Genomic DNA, 25,992 nt, shown 5'->3' on the forward strand with positions numbered 1-25,992 from the left:
CGCTCCTGCTGCCTCGCACCGGAGAGCAGCTCAGTAAATGTCTGCTGAATGTGTATGTATTCATTTGTAGCTGAAGGAACAGACCAAGGCTCATTGACTTGCAGCCAGAGTCCTGCAGGCGTCTGTGACCATTTGCAAACACTGGATTTAACAATGAATGTTTTCTAGAAAATTTCAAGACGTCTGGCAAGTGGGCTTTTTAGACCTTGATGAAGTGATAAAGACATAGCAAGCCGTAGTTCCAGAATCTGGGGGTAGGAGGAGGAAATGTTTTGGGGTGATGAAAATATGTCCTATGTCTTGATTATTGTGGTGGCTTATACAACAAAGTGCAACTGTCAAAATTCACTAGACCTCTATGACTAAAAGGGGTTAATTTTTTTTTTTTTTTTTTTTTAAGGAGGGCGCAGCTCACAGTGGCCCATGTAGGCATCAAACCGGCAACCTTGGTGTTATTAGCACCATGTTCTAACCAACTAAGCTAACCGGCCTACCGAAAGGGGTTAATTTCAATGTATTTTACTTAATATTCATGATTATGACAAAAAACTGGATAGGTACCTCTACTTAAATTTTAAGTGCATCCTGAATGCTTGTAACCAGGATACAAAAATAAGTTGTTTTTTGGGCTACAACCTGGATCCCCAGTTACATTATCTCTACGGCCAACGGTCCCCTTAGGCGTGTGTCGCTTTATGTCTCAGGCAGGGACAAACACTTTTCTCCATCTGAACATGACTGAGGGCACTTTAGAAACTTCCCAACTCATAGCTGCAAGCCCAAGGGAGAAACCCCAACATCTGAGATGCTCTCTGGATGTGCTGTAGGCCCCATCCCTAACTAATCAATATCTCATCTCTGTCTCTCTCTCTCTCCTCTCTTTCTCGTGCCATTTGAATTGATTTCCCTGAACCACCAAACTTTGCCCCAAGTGACAACATAAACAGTAACACTGACTTCTAACAACTGAAAAGACATAAGAATAGCAAATCTTTCACAAAATCTGCTACAGAAGTGCCACCCATCTAGGCGCTCCAGTATCCTGACCGATAAATAACAAAACCTAACATTTCCTGAGCCCTTATCTTTGCCTCCCCCCACCACCCACAAGACCTCACACCCCATGAGGAAGGTACAATCATTATCTCCATCATAGACAAGAGGAAAAGCAGCGGGGAGAGTTAAATAACTAATTCAGGGCAAGATCAGATGGTCAGTTAAGTGGCAGAATCAGGATTCAAATTCAGCTTTCCCTGATCCCAAAGCTCAACTCAGGTAATTTTCACAGGACAGTCTCCCTTAACAGAAAGTTAATGAAGTTCAAACTGAGTTATTCTTGGCTTTCTAAGCCCCTCTTAGGATAAAAACTTTCAAATCTCACCTTAATGAGACTGGGCTCCTAACCAATAGTGAAATTGCTTTTTAGCAGTTCTATATTGGGTGCCAAGGCAAGTCTCCAATGGTTAGAGGAGCTAGAAACCCAGTAAGCTTCTCCAGCTTATTAAGGTCAGCACATGAGGAAAAGAGTCACCCACAGGAATGCAATTTTATCTGGACCTAGTTGCTGAGAATTACAACAATATTATTCATGGCTGGTTACCGATGAACCGGTTTGAGTCCTTAAAAGGTCACTCTTACGTTATTAACAATTGTTGACTTAAAGTAGTGCTCCACGTGAGAAAGCAGTTGCCCCCATGCCTCAGGGAAAGGCTCTTAAAAGTAGAGACTATTAGAAATGGAAAGGTCTTTGAAGGTGGGTTGTTCCTTCCTACTTTACAGCTGAAGAAAGCTGAAACCCAGAGAGGCTGGGTAAGTTGCCAAGGTCACCAGGTAGCTGCAGGGTCAAGAATAAAGCTTATTAGGGAGGCATATAAAATCAGGCCATCCACATGGTACTGTAGAGAGAAAATTCCTACTTGACCTGATCTGAAAGTTTGAGACTTGAAACTGTTAATACCAGCCTTGATGACGCAGCACAGATGGAGGCTACTTTTCTTACTCAAATATATTTTGATGATATCATATCATAATCACAATACTGTGCTCATGATGCTATCCGTTACACTCATTTGATCCTCGCCACAACCCTGTGAGGTGCGCAGGATGGATATTATTATTTCTGTTTTACATATGAGGAAACTGAGTCTCAGAGAGGTTAGGGAGTTTGCCCAAGATCACATGGTAAATTAAAAAAAAAAAAAAAAGAAACCTGCAGAGCTAGGTCTAGAGCCCAAGTGTTTTAACTTCTAATCTGTGTGTCTTAAAATAAATAAATACGGCCATCATTCAGTTTAGTCCCCAAGAGTGATGATGGGAGAGACAGTTCTGTGGGGTCAGGAAAGTGAGAGAATGGCATTCCGTCCTTGCATGGCGAGACGGCCCCAGACTGTAATAGGCTGAGGCAGGTACACGGTGAAGCAAGTGGCACTGGTGTAGTATATCTTCTTCACCCCTCCTTCTCCCCCTTGCCCCGAGAAAACAGCATCACATACAGGGGAGCAAATAAGGTATCCCAATCAAAACTCAGTAGAGATCATCAATATGTCTCAAGGGTCAATGGTCTGGGAGCAGAAATCTAGGTAAGACCTCTTGGCACTTACCAGTGGAACTGCCCAATATCCATTTCTCTCTGTGCTGTGCGGATAGAGCCTTAGTGGCCTCTCCACAATAACAAAACTCACAATCAACCTCACTTTCTGTCTGGATCAACACGTGGAAGTCGAGGAGTTCAGGATAATTCAAATTTCAAAACAGGTATAAAAGAGGTAGACAAGGCCCAGGTCACCAGGACCCTGGAGCCATGAGGGAGACTTGGGTCTTTGTCCGGGGGGCAATAGTGAGATGGTGAGACAAGCATCTCACCATGTCACTATTGTGTCAGAGAGGTAGTAGATTGGGGGAGGGGGGTTATCACTTTGAGAGGACTATAGATGTCTAACTAATACATTGTTTTGTACATCTGAAATTAAGAAAAAAAATCACTCTGTGTGGAGAATAAATGGGGCGGGGACAGAATAGAAGTAGGCATCAGGCGAGAGGGAAGGTGACTGGGAACAGTATCAGAAATAGAAAGAAGGGGATGGATTTGAGAAACCGAATGCAGGAAAACAGGAGGATTTGATAGTTAATTATAAATGAGATGGGGGTGATGAGGGAAAGGTAGTAGGAGAAAATATATATAGCCTCATAAAAAGAAGGCAGGTTTCTTGGGTAAGTAAAAACTTCTTAAGCTTGAAAAAAACAACAGCCAGAACTCCACTGCTCAGGGCTCCTGGCTCCACTTGGTGACTGAGTGCGTGTCCTCTGCAGTCTCATCTCTGTAACCAGGCTTTCCAAGTTCCTATCCGCTGAAGAAAAATAAGGTGTACTACTGCTTCTTAGTCTGGGTATATTGTGGTTATCTTAGTTCACATGTCCCATGGCGTTTCATATTGCTCTGAGTTTTCTGGGGGTCCTGGTAAAATTGTATGTCTTTTCTCTACCCCCCCCCCCCCAGGGATAAACAGCTCAGCCCTCTCAGGAGAAGGCCTGGGGCACAGCAGACAGCTCAGTGAGATCCAGCACGATAGATAGACCTTTAGTCAGACCTTTAGTCGCTCCCTCTCAAGAGGTGGTGCCTTTCATCTAACAATCCACCCTAAAGCTACTTTGTACTGTGTAGATGGAATTTTTCATATCTTAAGCACCAGGAAAAATGGCAAAAAAAAAAAAAAAAAAAAAAAAGCAGGGGAAAAGGAGCTGGAAAAGATGAAGACCTAGTTCTACAGCCTAGTGTCACCTTTGGCCACCCTCCAGTCATGGATTCTGGTGCCAGCGCCCCTTGTGGGGGCCCTAGGGGTGGTCTCTAAGTTGTGAATCTATTCTCCTGTAACTACAGTCTTCCCTGTGAATACTTGAGTTTCTAAGCTTGGCGGAATAAGCTACGCAACGTTTACTTTAAAGTTGGTCAAAGGTGAAAGCAATTAGCAAAAACAAAAACAAAAACAACAAAAAAAAGACTTCCTATAAAGGTGCATTTTGGGCAGCCAAAACCAAGACAAAATCCAAATAACACTATTTCCTAATTCTGTATATCTAGTCACTAAGGGGTGCTTGATTTACTTCAGAGTATAATGAATAGCCTCCTTTGTTTCGTAGCAATCTTTGCTTTATTGAAGGGTGGGGTTACCTTTTATCAAGAAACACAATGGGGTTATAAAGCACTGCCTAGGCAAGTCGGACAGAATGTCCGCACCTGTGAGCTTTTTACACTGGCCTGGAGATCATTTCAATACAGCTCAGCAAAAGCACTGCTAACCTGGGCAAGGTGCCAGCGGGGTATTGTCAGAACAATTCAACATGTTGCTGGCTTCTTCCGCTTCCTAAAAACAGAAGTTACCACACACACAAAATAATACAACGCTAAAGAAAAGTAAAAATAAAAATAAAGAAACAAAGAAAGATCGCGTGTTTTCTCCCTCCCCTTAAAGGGAAAGCAGGGACAGGTCTTTGGGGGTACAAACCTGTGCATTTAACTGTATAGGAGAGATGGAATATTAAAAGACATATGGTAAGTACTGAGATGTTGCAATCCTTTTGGGTGTGCACAGCTAGCTAAATGTGAAAGAACATTTAGTTGTTGTGGACGAGAAGGCAAGACCAGGACACAGCCTGCTGAGAACCACGTGTGGACGTGCGTGTGTGTTTTCCGGCTCTGATTTGTGGCAAGAATAGAAGTAAAACATAGCAATCAAGCAAGAGTTCACTTGTCAGGGCAACAGTACACTTCACATTTTACACACTTACTAGATTCACTTACAAAACAGCCACCCTGTCCAGAATAAAATGTACTGGGTGGCTGACATCCAATAGATTAAGTTACTGATTTTCATTCTATTTCCCTAGCTCAAAGCCTACAGGCAAGAAAAAATACTACCCTATTAAGTACTCATTTCTGCTCCCCGTTTTAATTTTATGAACATATGCTTCTATAAGTAGAATGGAAACAGCATGAAGCTTTCATCTTCGTGCCTAAGTACAAAACTGGAAGGAACTGTGGGTTTAGAAACAAATGAACTGAAAGCAAGAAACGGTATCATTTTTAAATAAAGCATTTTTAAAAGGTTAAGAGAGACAGAAGGAGACTCTCTCAAGTTCCACAGTGGCCTTCGAATGAGAATGCCTGTGTTTCTCATCTCTGTAAACAAATCACAAAGACTGGGATGGCTAATGAATGGTCACGGGGGTGTGTGTAGAAACAGGTCTAAAATCTGAGGAAGTGCTACTGTTAGCAATGTTTACAAATTACCCATTTCTTCAAAACACTTGGATGGATCCACTTCATGTAGAATTATGTACCTTCGTAAGGGCCACCAACTACATAGAAAGAGATATTCAAACTCATTTTACTGCCGTCCATTATTATGTTACTATTATGCCAAGGAAGAGAATCACTTACTCCAGTAGGTGACTTTTAACCAAACCTGCATTCGTCTTGGCCCCAGCAGTAATGACTCATTAAATTAGTATCAAGCCCATGTGGCACCAGTCATAGCAGGGGCAAAAAACAATCTCTCTTACTGGGAATTCACCTCCTGAAGACTCAACCAAAACACATGAAAACCCACTGTTGTCCTGATGAGAGGGTGGTGAAGCAGCCTGAGGCCTTGGAGAAAAGGGCCCAGGAGGCAGGAAAACTGGGCTTCGGGTCGGGCAAGTTGCCTCACTCCAGAGGGGAAGTGAGAAGAACGCTCAACCCTGATGACCTTTCCCAGCTCAAAACGATTGTGGGACTAACTGCCTCCATGCAAAAGTGCCCCGTGTAGATGTGAGCGCTGGAAAGAAGCAAGGCCAGGCCTGCCCTGAGATACAGCACGCACCCAGCATCTATCTGTTCCAGTCTTGTTTCGCCCTGCATTCTCCCAAGATCTCTACGCTTCAGGGAGTCTCCACATACAAACTTCCACTTCCCAAATTCCCAAACCCATGGGAATGAAGGGTGACTGGCATCTGTAGTGGCTGTGGCCTCCGATCCATATTCCACTGACAATCCAGAAATGAAGGCACTCCAACGTGAGGCTTGCTCTTGCCGCCCTGCTTCATCTCTCTGGTTCTTACCAGCATCAGGAGCCCTGACTGTTTCCAACACGGAGCAAGGTGTAATGGACCAGAAGGTACCTGAGGGCAGAGCTCCAGTTTTGGATTCTGGGGCTGGACCTGGAATAAGAGTTCACGGCTGGGCCTCCACCTTGCACCGAGTTCCCACCAACCATTCACCACAATATCCCAGTGGGACTTTATTGAGATATAATTCACGCTTGTCACCCTCCTGCCTAAAAGCTTGAGAGGGGTGGTATTTACATCGTGCGTGTATGTAAAACACATATGCACTCTACTGTCTGTTATACTTCAATTAAAAACAATTTTTTTTGAAACACACTCTCCAGCAGTTTAGAAATAAAACCCAATCTCCTTCCCTTAGCCTGCAAAGGGCCCCCATGACCCTGCCTGGCCCCTCTCTGAGGGGAACCTCCTGCTGCTCACTATGCTGTCACACAAACCTTCCTCTGGTTCTCCAAGTGTGTCCTTATGTCATAGACCACGTGGGCCAGTCCTGCTGCCTGCCCCACAATGTCCCTCCTCACCCACCCAGCTTCAGGGGAAACCTCAACTCAGCAGGGAAACCTTCAGTCGAAATCCAGTCCCTGGGTCTCTCTTATCTCCACTCTTTTCCTTTGCAGCATTAGTTATCTGTGGCTTTGTTTACTGTCTCTCTCCCTCCATGAAACTAGGAACTGGGCCTGCCTTGTTCCCCAATCTAGCCGCTGCTCATAGTAGCGAGTCTAGAATATGGATGGTGCTCAAAACTCTTTGCGGAACCAAAATGGGTCCTTTGACAATGTATCTCTAAGCCTCTGTCTCTTCATCTGTAAAATGAACACCATCTTTGAGGCGGCTCTGCCCTGAAGCATGTGCTGAGAGGACAGTCTCCCCTCTCCTTGTTCCCAAGTTAAATAAATAACACTTTGTCCACGTGACCAATTACTGAAAAGATTGAGAACTGCTAATCATTAGCCACTAGGGAAATAAAACTACTTCACCTACTTGGAATCTCCTGGGATGTCACTCTTAGCCTATTTTCTTGAGGCTAAACCATCTGAATTTCTTTATCTGAACCTCAAATGCTTTTATTTTTCAGCCCTGAAATCTGGGGGCTGGAACTTGCATAGTGAGATGGTTCCAAGACCCCCTCCCACTGACTACGTTATTTCAAATCATGTTTTACAAATTTTAGACCCCAGAGGGCTGCTCGTGTATATAAAAAATGAGATGTCAAAACAGTTTACCTATGATGTTCACCGTACTATCCACTTCATTTTTTATAGCTGAAGTCAGGACCGCATACTCGGGAGAAAGATCACTTACTCCATTACTAAGCCCCAAAGATGACTCAACTGGTTCTTGCTAGGAAGAAGAAAAGAAAAAAGAATTGAGAACACTTCCTTTGCCCTCCCTTTTCTTAGCTTAAATTCTACCCTCTGTCTACTTTGACACTGGAGTCCATTCATCTCCCGAACGCATTCCCTACCTCTTCAAATCAGCCTGGAGCTAAAGAAGCACATTTCCGGGTAGTGTCTTCCTTTGAGGAAACGGTACCAGCGCATCTAACTTGCCTTTCTGAAATGCTTCCACCTTCAGACAATAGCTCTAGGGTGAAGCAGAGCTGTGTAACTATCTATGTAAAGTACCGCGCTGCCTCAATTCCAAGTCTTCCTTCTCTGAGGGAGGCAGTGTTCAAAAGACTCAATTTTCTGGCTTGAAGAAAAGAATCCTGCCACCTCTTTTACAGTTATTTCTGAGGAAAAACTCTTTCCCCCATGTCTGAGGAAAATTCTCAACCGTTGATCCAAGAAAAGGAACCCAGAGGACGTTGTGGATGACTTCTTCTCAGATACAGCTTGTCCTGGACTCTGGCCACTTGAGTATCCTACACTGGGTGGGTGGCTGATAACGGGTCACACTCACAGCTGAAGCCGGCCTCCCGCCCCTGATGGGAGTCCAGTCGAGCAACCCCACACCCACAGCTTCATATAAATGCCTTTCAAGTGCCTGAAGGTCCCACACAACTCACTCATACTAACGAAACAATGAGAACAATTTCCTTTTCCTTAGTCTAGCTTCTCAGTTCTGCTTTGTTCAAGTGCACTGGAACCCTCCGGGCTGAGAGTGCCAACCAACCCTGGGAGAGCTAGACAAAAAGAACCACATAGGACGACTCCTTCGGGAAACCAAAATGGAGAGGTGGCTGAAGGGCAGAAAGAATACAAGACGGGAGCAGAAGATCATGTGAGGTCGATAGGACTGTGCTTTGAAAAATCCCGTGCCGTACACCTCTAAGACACGTGGGACATTCTTATCAATTTATTTATGTGCTTCTTGGAATCAATGATGAACCCACCAAAAAAGTGACTTAGGAATGTCACATAGGGAAGGAGGGGAAAATGACCTCCTCCTTCATGATCCCACTTGGCAAACTCCCACCACAGTAACTATAACTTCAAAGATATCACTTCACTGTATAGCTCAATTAAAAAAAAAAAAAATCACACACTGCATGGTTGACTGGATGTACCAAAGGGTGAACATAGGAAGAGCCCAGGACAGCCCCACTGGACAGAATTGTTGCCTTTGTCCTATAGCATCTTGCATTTTCTCTTCTTTTAAAAGCTCCAAGTAAGAAGTCTGTCCTTTCTAGGGAAAACTCACTGGCCTATGCCTCGAATCACCATCTTTTCTCTTCCTTTACAGCCAAACTTCTGAACAAGTATCTGCCTTCCCCACCTTTGCCTGTCACCTATGCCCTTGTCAGACCCTGTAGTCTCGCTGCCATGCTACTTGTGGATCAAACTCTGGCTTCTGGGGGGTGGTAAGATGGGCCTCAGGTCAAAGCCTGGCTCTTCCACTCCTCACTAGTTGCAGAACTTTATTTACCCTCTTTAAGCCTTTCCTGGGGCATGGTGGACAGATGTAAACTGAGGACAACAGGACCCACGTCATAGGGTTGATATGAAGATTAAATGAGATAAATGTGCACGTGGCATTTACTAAAGAAACGCTAATTAGTATCTAAAGTCACCAATAAAACTCTGCTCACCCAAATCCAGTGACCTTTCCTCAAGTCCCTTTCCCTCAACACCATACTCTGACACCCAATAGGAAGGTTTCCATGCTCCCTCTTGACAACAAAAACCACCTGTTGTTGTGTAATTCTATGCTTTCTGGTGGCACCTTCCTTCTCGCTGGTTTCCTCAAGGGCCCTTTGGCATCTCCCCCTCCCAGTCATGCCGCATGTTTCATTATTCCACTTCCGTTTCCTCAAATCTTTCTAAAGGAACTAAGTACAGAACATCTGAAGGAATTATGAAAAAAAAACACAATTTTTATGGGCTTCATTGGTTATCTTACGTTACTTTTTTTTCTCATTCTGTTTCTGGGTTTCTTAGAAAAGTAATAAGGCAGTAAGACTTGTATATATTTAAAAACAAGTTATTTTTTAATAAAGTTATTTTTTATAAATTATTCTGATTTGTTTCAATTGAAGACCTCTCAGTGTTTCATAGGATCTAGAGTTTAATGAATGGCAAGTGATACTTTACTTTACACTTGATAAAACAATGACTCAGAGACAAATTCATTCTCCAAGATTATACTACTTTCAGCCTAAGGAGACACAGGAACAGAAATCAGTCTTTGATCATGCCACACAGTCTGACTCCAGGAGCTTTCTGGCTTAATTAACCCTGCATCCTGCACAAATTCCAAAGGAGACTGAGACAAGAACTAGTTTCAACATTGTTTACTACCCCACCTCTACCTTGTATCCGGCACTACTTCTACAATGGAATGGTATTTTCTACCGGTGGAGACCGAGTCAGACTAGTCTGAACACTGTTTTACTCCTCTCATCCCCACCTCAAGAACAACCTGTCGATTTCAAAGTCTTCAGTGCAACCATCTCATCGGTACAATGGCTCTGGAAGGACAATATAGCAACTTGTATAGTGAAATGCAGCCGGTGCCTCCCTGAGTGGTCCCCATACAGGCTGCAGAACAACGAGGGTCTTCACTACACTCAGTCAAAAGTTTTGAAGTGATTAGAATAGGGACTTCTAAACCTTAGCCATACATATTGTGACCCCAAATAAGAAAAGGGGTGTATAGTTGTCTGTGGAACATGTGCCTAGAGATCTTGCAGGTCATGAACGGCCTTCGCCCACAGTGTCCCCTGGCCCCCTGTGGTGTCCACTTCTGCCCTGTCCCCACATTGCTGCACCATAACATGGCCTGGTTAATCCTGAACTAGCCTCCCTGTTCTATTCCCTTTCTTACTTTAGATGTAGGCTCTCCTGTTAATCAAGTCATCTTGGTTTCCAACCCTCACCTTGCCCCAAAGAAAACCAAGAAAGAAAAGATGGTGGTTGGTTTCAGACCCCTCCATGGTGCGTGAACTCTGCTAAATAGTTATGCCCAAGATGTTTGAGCTGTTCATACAGAATCCAAGATTTAGTCTCCAGTTTAAGGGATTTTAGGTGAAAGCAAACCAGCATAAGACAGAGTTCGGGGGCAGGGCAGCCTTCTTTCGACCTCTAAAACAATACACCTTTGGTTGGTCTCAAAGCTATGCTTGCTGGAGGGGCCTGGAGATGGGCCTACATCACAGGACAGCATAAAGCCCATTATGTCTCATCCCTGTGCCACAGTCCCTTGTCTAGATGTCCCCTCCCTGAAGCCAAATATAATGGCCATAAGAACATTTGCCACCCAAACCCAGATTCCCCACGCCTAGAAATGTCCTAATTCATGTGTGTAAAACCAGTCTCCTTGAAGCCCAATTTAAGAGTATCTCTACGTCTCTCTACTACCAAAAATTGCAAGCTGACAGCTGGGCTTCATGAAAGCAGCCCAGGGAATTGCATACTGCACATCACGGAGGCCACAAGACCACTAGGAAAAGGAGCTCTAGCCAAATAGGCTGAAGCCTCCTGCCTGGTCCTAGAAACACCTTCCGTCCTTTCCTCCTTTCTGGGAACTAGAACATCTTCATTTTCTTTCTCCCACTCTCACTGCAACTTCCCTTTTGGCTTGTTTCCTCAGCTCATGTTTCTCTTCAGCTTCTCCTTTGGTCTCTGTCTCCATCTCATACAGCTTCTCTCTTGGAGAAGACATCTGTTTTCCAGGCCTCCAATATCATCCTTGAGTCCATGACCACACATCTGCCCTCCAACAGTTACCTGAGCTCTGCACCTGTCAGATCTCATTTTCTACCCACCATTTCTTTGCTTTAGAGGCTCTCTGTCATTGCAAATTCAACACGTTCAACATTCAACACACCCGTTTCTCCACAAAACATGCTCCATTCCCACTAACCCCCTGTATGAGGGTTGAAAACTCAGGGCCTCCTTCTTTGATCCACTCCTATCTTCATCACCTATATCCTCTTCCCTTCTCCACAGAAATATCTCCTCCTTTCCAGTCCAACTGCCACCATCTTCAGCTCTACTTTCTACTGCAGTCTCTCCTCCCCTCCATGCCTTCCTACCACCATGAGAAAGACCTCCCTTAAATATCAATTCCATCATGCTCCAAATCTTCCCCAAAGATTTTTTTATGGGCCCTTATTTTATGAAATCATCCAGATAGGTTACTTAGCCAACGAGTTTTCAGACGGTGCTCTCCGCAGCCACCAGGAGGAGAGGAAGGCACCAGGGAGGCAGGGCGACCCCCTTGTCTGCTCCATCCAGGGCAGCTCTGATTTTGTTTTTCAAGTGGGTCATGTGTTTTCATCTGATGAAGGTTTAAAAACTGTACTCCCTCCAGTATCAGCCCTGACAGGTGGTCGTCCAGTCTGTCGAGGGACAATGACAGGGAGCGCATTGCTTTTGAATCCAGCTCAAGTCACTGGGAGAGCCAACAGCTCTATTAGAAAGTTCTGCTACGCTAATATCTGCTTTCTGTAACCGCTACTCAGAGGTCCGTATTCAGAACTAATACAGACCAAGTGCCTTTACCAAGTGCCTTCAGAGGCCCTCCTAGGTTACATTTTCCACAACAACTCCAATTCTTTGATCTGGAAACACTTTATAGTTTTCAAAGCATGCATCTTTCATCTGCAAACAATCCTATGAGAGAGGAAGTATTCATTGCTGATCCACCCTACCTACATGTCTTTGTTTCCCTTTGTTCCCTCACACAAACTCCTGCTCTAATTAAGCCAGCTTCCTGACTCATCCAGTGAAGACCAAACAGCAACTCTAATCTCCAGGCACTCATGTATGATGCTCCTGGGTACCTGAAAATGACCTCCGTTTCACTCCATCCATCCATCCCCCAGGGCCTGGCTCAGAGCTCATGGCCTCCAAACAGCTAACAGCCCTGAGTGTGGTGAAAAAGCATGTGTTCTGGAGATGGACTAACCTGGATTCAAATTACGGCTCCACAAAGCAGTGCAACCTTGGGAAAATGACTCAACCTCTTTTGTGCCCCCATTTCCTTGTATGCAAAAGGGAGACAGATAACCGGCCCATTACAGGGAGCACTCAATGAGATAATAATTAGAGCTTTGAACCTGGGAGGGGCTCAAAAATGTCAGCTACCATGGCCTCTCTTTTACCCACTTCTATCCTTATTGATCTTGGCCTTATTACATTTTTGAAATACGTATATGAGTATGCACTGATATTGTACAATCTAGTATTACTCATGATTGTGTTCCTTATTTATGCTTCCTCAGTCGGTTACCTCCACATAGGTGGGTCTTAGTTCAAGTTGAAAAGGCTCACTGAGTATACAGGATATACACACAAAGAGATCATCAGGAAATATCGAGGCAGCATTTCTGTACCTACTATGTGGCCAATAGGCCTTGGGTCTCCCAGTCTCAGGGAACTATTTGCTCAGGGAACATATGACCTGGAGCTAAACTGCCTGAGTAACCCAAGAAAAATTCTGACAATTTCCTGGGAAAATCTTGCATGCTCTAAACATCCTTTTCTAGTTAAAACTCCCATCCAACCTGAACTGAATGAAGACTGGAAAGAACTTGTTTCAACAGCAAATTTTCATACCTACTCGCTACACACAAGACAAATTTTCTCAGTGGAAGAAACCCACCTAGTCTATCCAGTTGCATTATTTGCACAGAACGTATTAACTCAGAACTGAGGTGTTTTCATATACAACAAAGAGTAGTGTATTAAAAGCTCAGAAAGGATAAGGTCCTTGAATTACAGTTCCAGACAACCTGGAGAGTGAACTTTGGAGACATTCTACAGAAACAGTGAGAGAAGACTACGGCATTTGCAGTCACGAGCCACAGAATTTGGGAGGCCCACTGGCTTTCTCCATGTTCCACCGCTGCACTGTGGAACAGACGTAAGCAGATTTAAATTTAAAAGTTTGGCTGTGCTTATTTCTGATGAGTCACCTGCCTTCTGCTGAAGTAACAATGTCCCTTTGAGGGACAAGTTTCTAGTATTAACCATATCTTCATCACAGGAAGATTTCACAATGTACACTTTGCTGGGTTGGAAGTTGACCCACATGGTTGCATCTAAGAGAAAACCTCTCACTTGCTTTCCTCAGCCAACATGGCCAATTTCCACCTAAGGCTGGCCATGTGGGAGACACTGCCATTGCTGATTTGACTGTTTCTTACTGATGAGACCAGTACGTGTCATCAATTCTAAGATGCACATTTCCACATCCCTAAAATAGGATGTGCCTTATAATCAATTATGTGTCATGGTTTCATTGCAAGCAGTATTTCTTGCTTAGAGATACATAAAATAATGGTACATCCTATAATCACTGGCATCTGATAGTCAATGGAGTATGGTAGATGTGTTTGAGCAAAGTCTGTTGAAAAGTGAACATGTGTTACTCCATTCTTATTTCTCCTTTAACTGGGCTTATGAAATTAAATCTGCATTCTAATGTAAAACCCCCCACTCCCACGCAACATGTTATGTTTATTTATGCATCTCTTTGGTCAACAAACACTCATGCATGTATTCAGTGATCAAATATGTACTAATTATCTGTTCTTTACCAGGCACTGAACTACATGCTGTGAAAACAGTAATAAATAGGGTCTAGTTGTACTTAATATTATAGCAAATTCTTTAAAATCACATTATCTGTGGGGAAGTTATACTTTTCTAACTAAACGAATCAAAATGTAGACCCTAAATAATACAAACTGTGGGAAAATTGATATAACTAATTAGATTTTTTTTAAAAGTGATGTACAGGAAACCATAGGTTAAAAAAAACTTAAGCGACATATCCAAAACTCACAATGAGTGGATGTTATATACATGGGTCTTGATTCAAGTAAACAGACGATGGTAACATTTATGAAACAACTAGAAATCTGAATACTGGATATTTGACAATACTGAGGAATTACTGTTAATTTTTTCACATGCAATAATGATACTGGGTTATTTTTAAAGAGTGCCTATCATTTAAAGATATACACTGAAATACTTATGGAAGAAATGATATGTTTGGAATTTGCTTCAAAATATTGAGCTAAACCATAAAAAATTGTTTTTTGTAGGTCAAAAATTATCAAATATCTGTAATTCTATATTGGATGCAGGGAAGTGGGTGGAGGTACTAATGAAATAAAATAGCCATGAGTTGATTAATGTTGAAATTGGGGTGATGGTCTACATTTGTATTATTTAGGGTCTACATTTTGATTAGTTTAGTTAGAAAAGTATAACTTCCCCACAGATAATGTGATTTTAAAGAATTGGAGTCAATTCTACTCATTTGTTTTCTTCCTATGTGTATAAACTTTATCCACAATAAAAAGTTAAAACAAAATCGGGCCTTAATACTGTGCTACATTTAAAATATGTTACAAAATAAAGATATTGAAAATGAAACTGGAGGTATTGCTAGTAAAATACTCTGTCTAAAATATCTATTTTCCGTTGTAGAGGTAAATGTGTCTGAAACAACAATTTATTTAAGTTTCCCCTCAAACTCTAACTCCCTACACAAGTCTAACTTTATATCTGAAGTAAATTTTTTTACAGTTTTTTTCCTGCTATTTTGACTAACTGGCTTATATTTAAACATTGTGTTGTCTGGACAGTTTGGTTTTTTTTCTTCAACAGTTATTTCTATCAGGAGGTTAGAAATCAGAATACTTGACCTCTCCTTTAAGTTCACTTCTAAATAACAGTGTGACCTTGGCCACATGTCCCACAGCCTTTGGGTCCACGTCACTCAACTCTCTTGAGCCTCTCAGTTTCTTTATGTGTAAAGGGAGCACAGAGAACTAGACAATCTTTTCTCTGATGGTTTAGGGCTCTGGGACTGCAATGTTTGCTCTTTGCCTAGGAACTGAAGCTCACCCTTGGTTTTGCACGGGGTATTTGCCTATCCTCTGGCTATTGAACAAGGGCTACCCATTCCACATACAAAGGTCCTCACACTGCAGGGGATTGCAGGCTGCCGAGCCTACTAGAAAGCTCACACACACACAAACGCATCCCTATGGAAAACCTTTGGGAGTCATGAAAGTTGGTTTTGTAGTGAAGCAGAAAAAAAACAATTGATATTGACATTAAAAGAGTGTTTGAATTCATCACTGGGCCCCCAACCTAATGACCTGTCACGGAATATATATATATGTAAAATATAAGTAACACATTTTAATATAGGTGTATAATATTTAATGTACTTTAAAATATATTTAATTGCCTGAAAATGCACTTAATAGTCTCAGATAGTAGCTGGTTGCTGGAACTTAGCTGGTACTAAGTGACAGCTGGCAATAGTGTAGGGACCAGATGGAGGCTTGAGACTGTCCACCCCAGTATGAATTTGTGACTTCATTCATAAATTTCTCAGGGAAGTTGGATGAAGCAGGTATATGTGTCCTTGAGTCTGCAAGTGGGTACATGTCAAAGAGGAGACATGTAAAGCATATAAAACATAATAGCAAAAGAAGAAAGATTAAATACTTCACAGAGATCACATTTCTTGTTTTTATGAGATAGAATATGAGTCAATTAATATTGTCACAACTTTGGCCTTCTCCCTGAACAACCAAAGATTACCTTGATGTGCTTAACTCTGTCTTCTTTTTCTGTCTTTGGTTTCTTTCCTGTGGCAACAGAAAAGAGTTGTAGATTAACTCATGGAGAACATACAGAGAAACGTTTCGCTTAAGTTAAATTCTTTCTGAAACTCTCAGCGACCCTAAACATGCTTTAATCTGTACATGGCCTAAATTCCAAATGTTTTACTGCCTTTGGTGACCTGAAAGTCACTTTCCCCAGTCAGGTAAGGGCAGAATTATCATCCACGGTGTGAACTATAGATGTGGAAATAAAGAAATCACAAAGGTACAACAATATATATTAAATGATCATTGTATTCGCCAGTAAATCTCATTATCTACCTTTCTTAGAAGGCCTCTCCGATAAGGGCAACATGCGGTAGACTCTGAAGGCGTTATTTCCTTTCTTTATACTTTTATCCTTGACTTCTTCAATATCAGGCAAGGAGTTCATGGCACATCGAAAATTTGCTTTCCATGTTTTTGGATCAGGTTTATCTACTCCTGGTTGATGCTTTCCTAACAAAACAGACAAAAGAATTAAGGTTCAGAGTAAAAATTTCTGGAAGCATAGGATTGCTGGCCAAGTAGCACAGAGAACCCTTTTAATTCCAAGAGATACCTATGGTAACCAACATCCTGGTCTGCCTGGGACTGAGAAGGTTCTTGGGATACGGGAATTTTTGTTTTAAAACCTGGACAATTCCGGGCAAACTGGTACTAGTTGGTGACCCTGACTCTACTAAACAGCTTGAGAGAAAATTAACAATAGTAGAAGAATGGAGAATCAATGTAAGCAATATAGAAGGTTGGAGGATTGGGATATCCATAAGTACAGGTAACTGGAGTGTCTCTTTTTCATCTGACTTTCAAATATTAAACAAAAAGTCCATTCCTGTAAATAGCTCCCTACTTAAATTTTGTTGTAAATAAATATATTCTTGACTACCTTTAGGGGAGATAAATTCAACTCAAGTTTAAAGCTGTAAAACAAGTAAGTTCTATACTACTTTGGTACACACCTGGGAAATTTAATCAGAATTCCGCATTATAGGAAATTTAAGAACTAAGTTTCTGTGGAATGGGTGGAACATCACTGCTAAGTGATGAAGTCTGTACCCCATGTGTCCTGGATGTTCCTGAGAGCAAGTCACAGGTTTTTCAGAGCTACCGTGGTTCCCCGAAAATAAGACCTAGCCGGACCATCAGCTCTAATGTGTCTTTTGGAGCAAAAATTAATATAAGACCCGGACTTATTTTGATATAAGACCAGGTCTTATATAATATAACATAATATAAGACTGGGTTTTATTTTAATATAATATAAGACCCGGTCTCATATAATATAACATAATATAATATAAGAAAGGGTCTGATGTTAATTTTTGCTCCAAAAGACGCATTAGAACTGATTGTACAACTAGGTCTTGTTTTTGGGGAAACAAGGTATCTTCATGAGACCATAAGCCAGGAGATTTTATATACGTAGTAAAAACAAAAATAAACAATAATTAACACTGTATTGTATAACTGAAATTTGCGAAGAGAGAACTTAAATGTTTTCAGCAAAAAAACCCCAAATAAATAAAAGGTAAATATGTGAAGTGATGAATGTGTTAATTACCTCGATGGGGGGGATCAGAACTTATCTGCCTTAAATATCTTAAAATTTTATTTGTCAATTATACCACAACTAAAAGAAAAAAAGAAGGCATGAAAACAACAGCAACAAAACAATAGGGCTGGCCTCTAAAAACGATGAGAGGGTTTTAATACCTGTATGGATTGCCCAGTTTCTAAAGAGTGGTGCATCTTTTTCCACATCCCACCCATGTCTAGCTGCATGCATCCAGGGGATCTGAAAAATCTTCTTTTCCTGAAAAGAAAAAAGTAAATAAGAACTGCAGCCATGGGTTTCAGGCTACGATTGCAGAGGGTTCTTGAGTTCTAGCTATTAGGTTGGTGCAAAAATAATTGCGGTTTATACGGTTAAAAATTACTGCAAAAACTGCAATTACTTTTGCACCAACCTAATAGTAAGAGGCCCCACTAAGTATCATTGGGTTTTTTGAGTTTCTGCAGTAAAATCTACTGTAAACCAAACCACTTCCCCACTGGGCCTTAAATCTTGACAGTCTACCCAGGTGAGATTCAGAGTCCTGCAGAGTCTGGCAGAACAGGAATATATTCCAAGGTCAAAGGTGATGGTTTGGGATATGCCAATGTGTTCTGTTATCTATGCCACTTTTCTTTAAAGAACCACAGATAACTGGCCACTGACAGAAATTTCTCATGTTTATTCTTATCATTTACTTCCATTATTTGGTAAAGAGGAACCCGGCTGCCTTAGTAAATTAAAAATTAAGCAACTCTCCAAAAGATCACCCATTTGTACTGCTAAAGGGAAGTTGAGGGTATGAGGCCACTGTCACAGAGACCAAATATCTCAAAATCTGCTTGGGCAGCCAACAGAAACAGAAGATTCTGTCTAATGTTCTAACCTCTATGTGTTTACTATCCTGCATGAAATAGCAAAAGTACAAAGATGTACCAGTTATGTGGAGATCATAGTCCTTTTTTGGAGAAAAGTCCCCACACCCCACAATTCTTCTTATATTAGATTCTTTCTACTCTCTTACAGCCAGAGAGGTAACTCAGAATTGCTTAAATCAACCCCAGCAAATACATGACTAGAAACCAGTGCTTTGGAAGCAAAGTAACACTCATAGTCCAACTATGCATGTGAAACCTGGTTCTAATAGTAGCACCAGCAGTTATTAAGGTCCCTTGGCACTTGACATGTGACTACACATGTTCGTCTCAGTTTTGGTTTTTGCAACAACTTAATAAGCTATGTTATGTATATGTATGTATATATGTATATGTGATTATTTCTGCTTTACAGTTGAAGAAACTGAGGAACAGAATTAAATTATTTAACCAAGGAACTTATGAAAGTGACTAAATTCAAAACTGAGGTCACATGATCCCATCTTCAATCACTTAATCACCCCACACGTTGTCTCCCGGTGTTTAGATTTAGAAGATTGCCAGTCCTACAACAGACCTGTTGACTTCGATTCTGTGGAGATTAAAGCCCAGGAAAACTATTTTTTAAAAAACTCCCAAGCTAGTTCTGATAATGTCCAGGTCTGGGTATTCCTGCACAATACATTGGGGAAGAAAAGAAAATGCCAGTAGGGATTTTAGGCCATGTTGGTCTCACAGCAAAAGACAGAAAGGGTCCCAACCGACCTGAAAGGGGCTCGGTGCTTCTCCACAGAGCTAATTACAAAGTCTGAACGAAAAGTATTTCAGGACACTTGAGAGTTCCCCAAAAACTGTTAAAAGGGAAAATTCTACTGTATTTAAAACTCAGTTAATAAAGAAGAACTGAAAGTAGAAGACTTTCATAAACCCCTCCTGTTCATTCTGTACTATCCACTGAGACAACAGGATTTGAGGTTAGCCATTTCCAAAAGGGCTGTCATGAAAAAGGGGCTGAGTGAAATTTTATTTTTTAATGTAGATGAAAATCAGAGAGCAAATCACTTAATGCAGTTTTTGATGTTCACATGAAAATGAAATAATTTCAGTGAAAGACCTTTTCCTAAAATGCACAACCAGAATCTAAAGGTTTATGCTTAAAGATACAGACCCTTAAAGAATTTGCTGTTATACTTTTTTCTAGGTCAGGGGAGTTCTGTGGTGACACTATCTGAAATCTAACTCATGAGACACAGAGTTGATTCTGATAAAGTAGATCTTTTCAAGCATTTGCGTGCATGCAAGCAGGCGTACACACACACACACACACACACACACACACACACACACGACCAAGTCTCACAGAAACCATGCCCAAATCATGAAACCACAAAAGTAATGACTGAACCTAGCAATTACCCGTCGTGAAATCTTGAAATGGGCAAAGGATCTGATGAGACCAAATAAATGGCCAATAAGCACATTAAAAGACACTCAACACCACTAATCATTAGGGAAATATAAATCAAAACAACAATGAAATACTATTTCACACCCACTAGTATGGCCAGAATCAGGAAAACAGAAAATAGTAAGTGTTGGTGAGGATGTAAAGAGACTGGAATCTTCATACATTGCTAGTAAGAATGTAAAATGGTGTAGCTGCTGTGAAAAACAGTTTGGCTATTCCTTAAAAAGTTAAACACAGAGTTACCACATGATCCACTAATTTTATTCCTGAATATATATCCAAAGAATTACAAATAGGTGTTCAAACAAATATTTATACATGAATGTTCACAGCAACACTACCCATAATAGCTAAAAGGCAAAAACAACCCAAATGTCCATCAACCGATTGACTAATAAAGAAAATGTTGTATATGCATAAAATGTAATATTATTCAGCCACAAAAAAAAAGGAACACAGTACTGATACATGCTACAACATGGATGAAACTCAATGCTAGATGAAAGGAGCCTTACACAAAAGGCCACATATTAAACAATTCCATTTATATGAAATACCAGAAAAGGCAAATTCATAGAGACAGAAAGCAGATTAGTGATTACCATGAACTAGGGGAAGGAAATGGGGATGGGGGGGAGTGACTTTTTAATGGGTACAGTGTTTCCTTTTCAGGAGATGAAAAAGTTAGGAATTAAATAGTGGTGATGGTGGCATAATATTGGGAATATACTTAATGCCACTAAACTGTACATTTTAAAACAGTTAAAATGGTAAATTGAAAAAAAAACTACATGGAACCTTTAACTTAAGTTTTTCATATCGCAAAAAAAGAAAGAAAAGAAACCATTAACGAGTGCATCACACATATCTTTTTTAAAGACCATGTTGAAAGGTAAAGGTGAAATTCATTTTAAAACTGAAAGAGATTCTGATGAGTAACCATTTTGGCCATAGATCATTGTGTTCTCCAGGATGGTGATGGCATTACCCTGCATCTGTACAGACCAGCGGTGTCCAAACTACGGCCCACGATCCATTGTTAATTGGCCTGCAGCAAATTCCAAAAATATATTTAGTTTACTTAAATAAACCAGGTGAGGCAATATGTACTTCACCTCGAGTGAGTGGCCCAGCTGTTTGTGTATTTTACCGCATATGGCCCTTGGTGAAAACCACTGAAAAAAGTTTGGACACCCCTGGTATAGACTCTGTGATGTGCCATCAGAAGCCCTGAGTGCCCACTCTGCACACGCAGTGGTTGTACACACTGTGTATGGAAGGACTGAGTGTACCAGAGGCCACTCATGTTTACATATACAGAGAACTCTACGCATTTAAAGGCAAGAGAGATAAGTGCTGCTTGAGTTGAGAAGAACATTTAAGATTATCTTGAGCAATGCAGAACAAACATACCTTGGTCCCAAGTGGAAACCAGTTCTCTTATCTCCCTCTGCCTCTTCTCTCCCCCAATATTTATAAGATGTTCCAATTTCATTTGCTATTTTCATTTGGACTCCTTACCTTGTTCCGAGAGGGCCTGATATTTACACAAGCACAAGCCTGCTTGCGAAGTGAATAGAAAGGAAAGGTCTGGGACTACCTGCTGACCTATGCTTGGGGAGTGGCCTGGGCACCTGGGTCCATGAAGATCTCCAATATGAAATAAGAACATCGATAACCAGAGGGGGAATCAGTCGGAGCTAAGAGAGAAACAATCAATCTAGATGTGATTGCTTCCTTCCTTCCTCCAGAATTGGCCCAGGGAAACCACAAGCAAGCATCTGAACAAATCTAGAACTGACCTGGTCCCTTCAACAAGTCAACGGCAAGAAGGAACAAAAGGAGGGGAACAATTCACAATCAGGAGAGACTTCAAGTCAAACAACCAACCATAACATATGGACCTTCTCTGGATTCTCACTGAACAAATCAACTGTAAAAAAATATTTTGGGAATACTCAAGACATTTTGAATATGAATGAGGCAGTGATGATGTCAAAAACTTATGATTAATTTTACCAATTAATAACAGCATTGTGAATATATGAAAAAATGTTCTTAAGTCTCATAGATGTCGACTGTCAGGGAGTTGCTTTAAAATACCACACGCATACATATATACATACACACACATATATACACATACGAAGATAAAACAAAATGTTGATTGTTGTTAAATCCAGAAGTACATTATTAAATCTAGATGGGAATTTTTTATGTTATTATTTCTAGTCATTAGGCTATTCAAACATACTATGTGCATTTGCAAATACTCATAATAAAAAGTAACTGGCTCAAGTCAAGGCCCCATTCATGAGTTACTTACAATGCTGCTTTACCAAACTTCTTCACTGCTCCTTTAGAAGAATCCAAAAGATCCATTTCATTACCACCCTCCTCCAAATTTATTGAAAATAAATGATGGAAACAAATTTAAGGCATGAACCACTTATTTGTCTCTTACTAAGAATATAACGGATTTGATGGACTATCCATTTAAGAGAGATGAGACAACTGAAAATCCAGTATTCTTAAGTCATTACCTTAACAGAACAAAAACACAGCCACCAATTTTGCTCCTCTTCAAGCACATATCATTCATCCGTTTACTCACAGACCAATATTTACCAAGTGCCACTTACATGTGAGGCACTGGGCCTGGCAACCAGTATGCAGTAACAATTAAGACCCCTGCTCTCAGGGGGCTTCCAGCCTGGAGTACTTCACCACAAACACCAACACATAAATAAGAGAATGACAAAGCCCCACAGACAGTGCCATTCCTAAGACTGACAACAGTCTTCAGTGGGAGAAGAGATTTTGGAAATCACCTCAAGCCACTCAAAACACAAAGAGGGATTCTTAGGCAGAATGTTTATGAATGGGAAGAAAATAATATTAGGGTCTTAGTTAAATATTTATGTGGACAGACAAATGCCAACAAGATCGCAGAAACCTATAAAAAGATGCCCTGGGGTGGGGGGTGGGGGTTGGGGGACGGTACCGAGATGGAAAGAAAATGTCCTAACTCCATCCAAGGTCTACAGTGACTGTGGCTGCTCTGTCCATGTACACAAACACACACATGCCCACTCTGGCCAGACCCAGTCGAGAGACTGCCACAGGCCCCTCAGGCAGCCCATGGACTCCTGGGCCGGCCAAGTCCTAAGAGGCGCCATCTGCTGCAGCCAGGGGGATGCTCCTCTTCCTTCGGCCTGGCTCACGTCCAGCTCCAGCAGGGGAGCCGGATGTGATAGCAGAGGACTCGCCTTTCCCTCTCTGCTAGGGAAGAAAACTCACGAGCCACGAACCAGATGAGTAAAGCTCAGTAGTAAGGGCCACCTGAGAAGAGCTAAGTGTTCAGCTGCACAAGGAGAAACCCATTTACTTTCTGGTCCTCTACCCAGAAGACATGGACAAAGTGGATGGAAGAAAAGATGTCTCAGTGGAGAGTCCCAGTCAGGAAACAAACCCTAAGAGGGTGCACTAATTTCCAGGAGCTGTAATAACAAATGCCGTGTTTCCCCGAAAATCAGACCTAGCCGGACCATCAGCTCTAATGCGTCTTTTGGGGCAAACATTAACATAAGACCCAGTCTTATTTTACTATAATATAAGACCCATCTTATGTTAATGTTTGCTGCAAAAGATGCATTAGAGCTGATGGTCCGGCTAGGTCTGATTTTCGGGGAAACATGGTGGCTACAAACTGGGTGGCTTACAACCACAGAAATCAATTCTATCACAGTTCTGGAGGCCAGAAATCCAAAGTCAGGATGTCAGCAGAACCACATTCCCTTCACAGGCTCCAAGGAGAATCTTTCCTTGCCTCTTCCAGCTTCTGCTGGTTCCAGGCACTTCCTGGCTTGTGGCTGTACCACTCCAATCTCTGCCTCCTTCTTCACATGGCTTCCTCCTCTGTGTGTGTCTTCTCTTCTTTCTCTTATAAGGACATGTGTCATTGGATTGACCCAACTGGATAACCCAGGATGATCTCATATGGAGATGTTTAACTTAAATACATCTGCCAAGACCTTTTTCCCAAATAAGGTCACACCCACAAGTTCCATAGGTTAGGAGGTGGACATATCTTTGGCGGAGGGCAGGGGGAGCACAATTCAACCTACTACGGAGGACAACTAACTGCAGGTACCAAGTGCCTACTTGGTACAGGAGACATGAAGACATGGTAAGTTCACCACTGCATCAAGCCATCCAAAACTGATGGATATGTTTTAAAAAAAGAAAAAGCAAAAACACATTTATGCTCTTCAGAAATCAGGAATATCTGTTTTCATTTCACACTGTAAATCAATATAGGCAACGTTATCTTGTTCTCCAAAATATAGTCCCACTTAACCTCTCTGTGCTTTGATTTCCTTTTCTGTAAAATAGAAAAAATAGAAAAACATAATTCACATAGTAGGAATTATGTGAATGAAGGCATGTCCCTTGCTTAGGAGAGTGCCTGGCACTTAATAAATGTTAGTTTTTACTGTCAGTGTTATCATTATCATTAGTGAGTACCCTATGTCTCTTCAACTATCCTTGACTACCATCTCCCTTGTCCTTGTACCTCCACGTGTGCCCTGTAACCAAGGCACAACCTGATTTCTTGTTTGTTTCTTTGGAAGCGGCTAATTACAAAGCCCATCTAGGATACAAATCCAAAACACTATAGATAGAGCCAGACTAGAAAAATACATTGCTTGACATAAGACCTTAAGATATATGACAGATCACGTGAAATGAGCATATGATTTTCTTAAGTGACTTTTATTTACTTCATACCTCGCCTTGTTTTAGAAAGGACTCAAACGGATACATTCAAATACAATACCATTAAATTAATAATAAATGAAAAAAAGTAAGTGGATGAGGGAAAACGAACAACAAGAAATAGGATTTGAGAGATATCTAAAACGATCAAATGAGGCTAGGAGTAATATTAGTTTAAGAAACAATTATGCTGCAGTATCCTGTGTACTTGCTCGAAGCAGGCCACAATCCGGCCCTGTGCTCTTGGCACATGATACAAAGATAAAGCCTGACCAGCTAAATTATTCATCATGTCCTTCAGATGAAAAATGAGGGGGGAGGGAGACCAGGAAAAAGAAATTTGCTCAGAAGAACTGCAGTATTCCCGATAGTGGGAGAGAAAGCTCTCTTGGGCCTTCTTGAAGAAGGCATGATACGCTCTCTTTAGTTGCTTTTCTACATTATAACTATACAATTTCAGGTGTTCTTTATTTTTACAGACACTCTCTTCCTGATTCACCCCTAAGAGGTAGGATCAATTAAATTGATAATTTGAGGTTCATAAAGAGTGTTTATGTAAATATGGAAATGGATGAAAATGATAAGACTGCTTCTTTCCCTAGGACAGGTAGGTACCCAAACAGGGTTTCATGACAAAGATAAAGAGAACACATTTTTAAAAGACAAAAACAAAAGTTTTCTCTACATAGTGAACACTGGCGGAGAAAAACCCATTCCCAATATAAAACCATACAGTTTCCATGTCCTCTAATTTTAGAAAGCCAGGAGAAGCAAGCAAGGAATTTAAAGAAGGAAGAGGGTACGGATCATAAAGAAAAATACAGCAAGAAGCTTTCCATATATAAACAGTCATCCAAAATACCAATGGTGAGCTGGAACTGTCAGTCAAGTTAGTGACTACAGTCTGAGATAATGACAAAAAATCTTTCTCTTAGCATAATAATTATTATTATGCTAAGGGAAATAAATCACACAGAGAAAGTCGAGACCCATATGATTTCACTGATATGTGGGATATAAAACTGAAAGCAACAAGGGAACAAGACAAACAAAGATACAAAAATTCATAAACCCAGAAAATAGTTGAGTGGTTACCAGAGGATGAGAGGGGAGGTGGGTGGTAGACGAGGGTAAAAGG

General features: G+C 41.3%; 1 protein-coding gene across 16 annotated transcripts in view; it reads right to left on the bottom strand.

Annotated features, from left to right (window-relative positions):
* IRF2 (interferon regulatory factor 2) overlaps nucleotides 1–25,992 on the bottom strand; it is a 75,279-nt gene that overhangs the window by 13,648 nt on the left and 35,639 nt on the right. For 13 of the 16 annotated variants that reach the window (XM_081046229.1, XM_081046222.1, XM_081046230.1 and 10 more), the window contains 4 exons: nucleotides 17,894–17,993; nucleotides 16,460–16,636; nucleotides 16,116–16,162; nucleotides 7,326–7,443 (listed from right to left, as the gene is read on the bottom strand). In XM_081046229.1, the coding sequence (XP_080902355.1) occupies nucleotides 7,326–7,443; nucleotides 16,116–16,162; nucleotides 16,460–16,636; nucleotides 17,894–17,993 (442 nt within the window). Of the gene's footprint in view, nucleotides 1–6,096; nucleotides 6,196–7,325; nucleotides 7,444–16,115; nucleotides 16,163–16,459; nucleotides 16,637–17,893; nucleotides 17,994–25,992 lie in introns of all 16 variants that reach the window. The other 3 variants (XM_081046227.1, XM_081046228.1, XM_081046225.1) reach the window with 1 other exon arrangement.

Source organism: Rhinolophus hipposideros, assembly GCF_964194185.1.
Source record: "Rhinolophus hipposideros genome assembly, chromosome: 4".
NCBI lineage: Eukaryota > Metazoa > Chordata > Mammalia > Chiroptera > Rhinolophidae > Rhinolophus > Rhinolophus hipposideros.